At 43.4% G+C, this 4,376-nt stretch overlaps 1 protein-coding gene across 1 annotated transcript; it reads right to left on the reverse strand.

Moving 5' to 3' along the window:
• Positions 1 to 35: 35 nt before the first annotated feature.
• LOC125530711 (protein CPR-5) lies at positions 36 to 4,149 on the reverse strand. Its single transcript, XM_048695108.2, has 5 exons — positions 3,775 to 4,149; positions 1,829 to 1,885; positions 1,698 to 1,733; positions 958 to 1,626; positions 36 to 863 (listed from the first exon to the last, which is right to left on the reverse strand). The coding sequence occupies exons 1-5, from the start codon at positions 4,018 to 4,020 to the stop codon at positions 327 to 329; spliced, it is 1,545 nt and encodes a 514-aa protein (XP_048551065.2). The 5' UTR covers positions 4,021 to 4,149; the 3' UTR covers positions 36 to 326.
• Between the last annotated feature and the right edge of the window lie 227 nt (positions 4,150 to 4,376).

Here is a 4,376-nt window from a genome sequence, read left to right on the forward strand (position 1 = left end):
ATGAGCTCACCGAGGGCAATGTCCACACAACATCGGAGTCATAAAACATATAGACAACTAAATTGTCCTCATGATGATGTATTGAACATTCCCAAAGGGGAGAAATTACATAGGCGAAATTACATAACGGTTGTGACAAAAGAGCACAACCATCAAAACCTGGTTCACCTAAGTAGGAAGGGAGATTCAGGCCAGAAGATGACACTCCTACTACACTGACTTCATCTTCAGAAAACAGGTCCAACCTGGCGCATGCGCTCATTGTTGTTCTGCCTGACGAATTTTCTGAAGTTTCTGCTCCCATGCTAATGGCCACATCTGGTCTCTCAAGTCTCAATGTCATTTCCAGTGAATCTGGACTTCATATATTCAACTGCGTGTTCGCTCCAGTCTGATAGAGATGCGAACGGCAACAAACCAGCCAAGCATGGAAGGATCAAAGACAGCACAGCGTAGAATATGTACCGGCGAACCCAATATGGCAAACCGAGAGCCTTGGGTCTGTGCGTCACAGAAATAGGACCATAAAGACCACGGTATAGAAGAGATGGATAGCTGTTTCCAAGTAAATGGATGGCGCAAAGGATCTCCCAGAATACGAGCCAAACATTTCCATCCCCACCCAGTGTGTCAACGCAGAACCTTCCAACAAAACCACAAACACCTCCCAATAACACAAGATTGAATGTTATTGGCATGTTGGGTCCTGTCATTGCAGAACGCTGGAATATCAACCAACCGATCAATAGAATCATCAGCATGCCAAATGATATCCTTGTTGCTGCAATCAAGTGACATCTAAGAAACAGCAATCCTGAGTTGAAAGCTGATACAGAATTTGGCATCCACCAAGATTTGGACTCCTGCAAAACAAGTCATGATAAAAGAAAGGAGATGAGCTTATCTTCGATAATAATTCCTAGTAATTAAATGGAGATCAAAGACAATGGCACATACCTTTGAAGCAGCTGCACAGGCTGCAGTAACAGCGGTTATCCGCTGGTACGAATAAATATACGTTCCATATCCGAAACAGGCAGACATAAAAACTACTGCTGTCAGAAGCATATCTATAAGCCTCTTGAGGAGTTCAGCATGTCTCGTGTCCTGCATTTGAGTCTTTAATTTCTCCTCTCTGAAAGCAGCTTTCTGAAATCCCATAGAGATCTTGATCTTCTCTAACATGTGTGAGTAGGAGCTGAGAGCTAAATGAGATTGCTTTAGTTGCAACTTCCTCATATTAAGCCCAATTTCAAGTTCCTTGAGCTCATTCGAACGAACTTGCTCATTCAGAGATCTCTCAAATACATTAAGGATGTCCTGATCACATTCTGGACTAGATCTGCTACGAGGTAGCTGAATCAGCTGCTGATTGACACCCGTGTGAAGAATAATCTGCTTATTCGTGGAATTCAAGTGTGTATTCTGCTGGACACCAGGTATCGGGCCTTGTGAGTCAGCGCCACTCAATTTGGTCTCAGCCACAGGATTACCATCACCTTGAGAAGATTGAGGGATATCTTGCTCACAGGCAGGTGCCTCGTTGAGTAGATGAAGGGTCCTCAGTGTACTGCCAAATGATTTCTCAAAGTTTCCCATGAAACTATCAAACCTGTCTCCATATATCTACAGAAAAGTTATGTCAGATATACCAAACCAGTCGAAGCAGAGCATTGAATAAGTTGAACCAGTCATACATTTGTTAAGGACTCCTTCACTGCTGAGGTACACATCTGCATTCAAATTCAGTGTTAAGGACTCATGGTTAATTTCTATCTGAAGCAATCGCTTGCGAAAAGAGTAAAAAGACGAGATATGAAGTGCACACCTTTGAAAGAAAATCAGGTTGTAATCTGCTTCCAGAACCGCCGCTTTTATTCAGAACCTATAGTGGAAAAGATGTGTTCTTGTTATTCAGGAGTTAGGACTAAGTATTGTAACTAGTAAATTTCTTCCCCCAGAAGAGTTAATTACTGAATAAGAAGATTACAATGACAAGCCTAGTCCATGCTTCTGAGAACACACATCACACATACACACATGAGCATTAGCAGCTGATTACTACTGGCTTTCCAACTTGCACATAATTTCACTACATTTATTTGGTAACTAGTTAAGTTTGGTTGAATATTTATGGAATGCATTTCTACTAGACCATGATAAATCAAAAAATATGAGAGCGAACTCTATCGATTAAGACATATTGAGATGTTCATATCTATAAATATCATGACAAATATGTCAGTGGGCTCAATCAACTAGAAAAAAATCAATACTGAGATGTTAATTTATATGATATACATATCAGCACCAAGTAGGATGCTGATGCTCCAATTTCCAAAATAATTAAAGTTATAAAGAAAGAAATCATTCTTATTCTGCATTTGGCATTGCGCTAGATTATGATAATTTTGTTTGTACTACCAACTTTTGCCAACTGTTTGGCTAACCAAAATATTTCTTCTTTCGTGGCTATTTTTCCACAATAGGTTCTAAAAATAAGTTCACTGCAGTACAGTTCAGCAACCGCAAACTAAGCCTTAACCACTGAAAGCACCAAGTCAAACAGCATTATGCTGAAGGATAGACTTCAAAAGTAATAAAAATGGGTATTTATTATCAAATCATGGAACCCATAGGTTATTTCTAGTCTTAAAATGGAAATATTTGTTTGCATTATTGATGCGCTGATCGAGCAGCACCCTGACAAAATTTTGTGTTTCCTTCCTTAATAAACACGTGAACCTCAAAACCGCAAGTACGACAGACTGCACAGATGTCTGACTAGGGAAATAATAGCGGAATAAATAAATAAATCGCTTTTGTACTGAAGCACATTAACAAAAATCAATGCACTGAGAAACTTTTCGTGCTTAGTAACAGCATGTGGTAACACTCCACTGCATGCTGCAGAAAAACATTTTCTCAACAAATTGTACACCAAAGGAAAGCGCTTGTCAGTTACCCCACCACACGTGCCCCCAAGACCGACCGTAGCTGCCTAGCTTAGGGGTTTTGGTGTTCTATCTAGCAGTTTTTAGCTATACTGTTTGGCTTTCCATTGCTGCTTGGTTTGGGGGTTTGCCCTGTTTTTTTGGCTTGGTTTGTAATTCAGGCCTTCTTTAGCATTTTTTTAACAGTTCTTTAGCATTTTTTATGATTAGATCTGTTTGAAAAAAAATGTACAGTTAAAATACTATGGAAAAATATAATTAAGGCACTAGAAAACCAGATTAAAACCAGAATAGTCCATTCTGGTCAGATACCACCCATTTAACATTTAGCCTATCCATTCTACTAGTACCACAATTGTTCTGAACGGTGACCCAAGCGGTGTATGTTATTCAAAATTTCATGAACTGCACAAATACACAACACAGCAATCATTTGAATTAATTGGAACATCGAAAAGAACTAGAATTTTCCACCGTATCAGATGTTTCTGGACGTTTACCAAAAGAATTAGAGTAGTATTTGTACTTCCTAGGAGACAGAGGAACTCCTGAGGACTTCGTTAAGAGCTGCAAATTTCCTACCAAATTTAATTACAAAACGTCGCCAAATTAGCCATTGCCATACAATTGGTCACAGGTTCTTTCTGAGTCTACGGAGCACATAATTAACCCCAACAACACAGTAAATTAGCAATCCAGGGACCATGCTCGAAGGCAACAATCCGCAGAACCGCAGGAGGGGCGAAAAAATCGGATCTTTCGGCCGCCTACCAATCAAGGAACAACAGCAGACGCCAAAAAAACAAGAGGAGACGCTCACCTGGGCGAGAACCGCCGCGAAGGACATCCCCAGCGGCAGCGCGAGGTCCTGCACGCCGTCACCGACGCCCTTGCCGCCGTCGCCGTCGCCGCCCTGTCCTCTCCGAGCGGACAACGGCCGGCGCCGCCGCAGGTGAATCCCCCTGTGCGGCCGGGAGCGCCGGGAGGCCGAGCCGGTGGAAGACGCCGAGGAGGAGGCCCTGTCGGCCTCCGCCAAGTCGCCGGCGACGTGGGCGGCCCCGTCCATCGAAAGGGGGCCCGCTCCTCTGGTCAGGGGACAGGGGGAGTAGGGTTAAGTCGCCTGCCTCCCCTGTTTTTTCTTCTGTGTGCCTGTGGTGGCAGGGCGCCGCGCGTTCGAGTCCCGGTGGGCGCGTCACTTTTAAGTTCTTAACCGGGGGGAGGGCAAGTGAGTCGAGGTCGGAACGCGGGGCGAGACGGCGTCGTGATGACGCTGAGTTAGCCGTTGGAGCGATCGCGGAAGCTCCGAGGAACAACTTGTGCGTGTTCTGCTCAGGGGCCTGTTTCTTTCCCTTTTCGTTTCTCCTTCTTTTCTTCCCAAATTCTCTACTCTGAGCACGTTTATGGGAAAGTTGTACATACATA

The sequence above is a fragment of the Triticum urartu genome, chromosome 6A (genome assembly GCF_056163025.1).
Source record: "Triticum urartu cultivar PI428250 chromosome 6A, HENAU_Tu73, whole genome shotgun sequence".
NCBI lineage: Eukaryota > Viridiplantae > Streptophyta > Magnoliopsida > Poales > Poaceae > Triticum > Triticum urartu.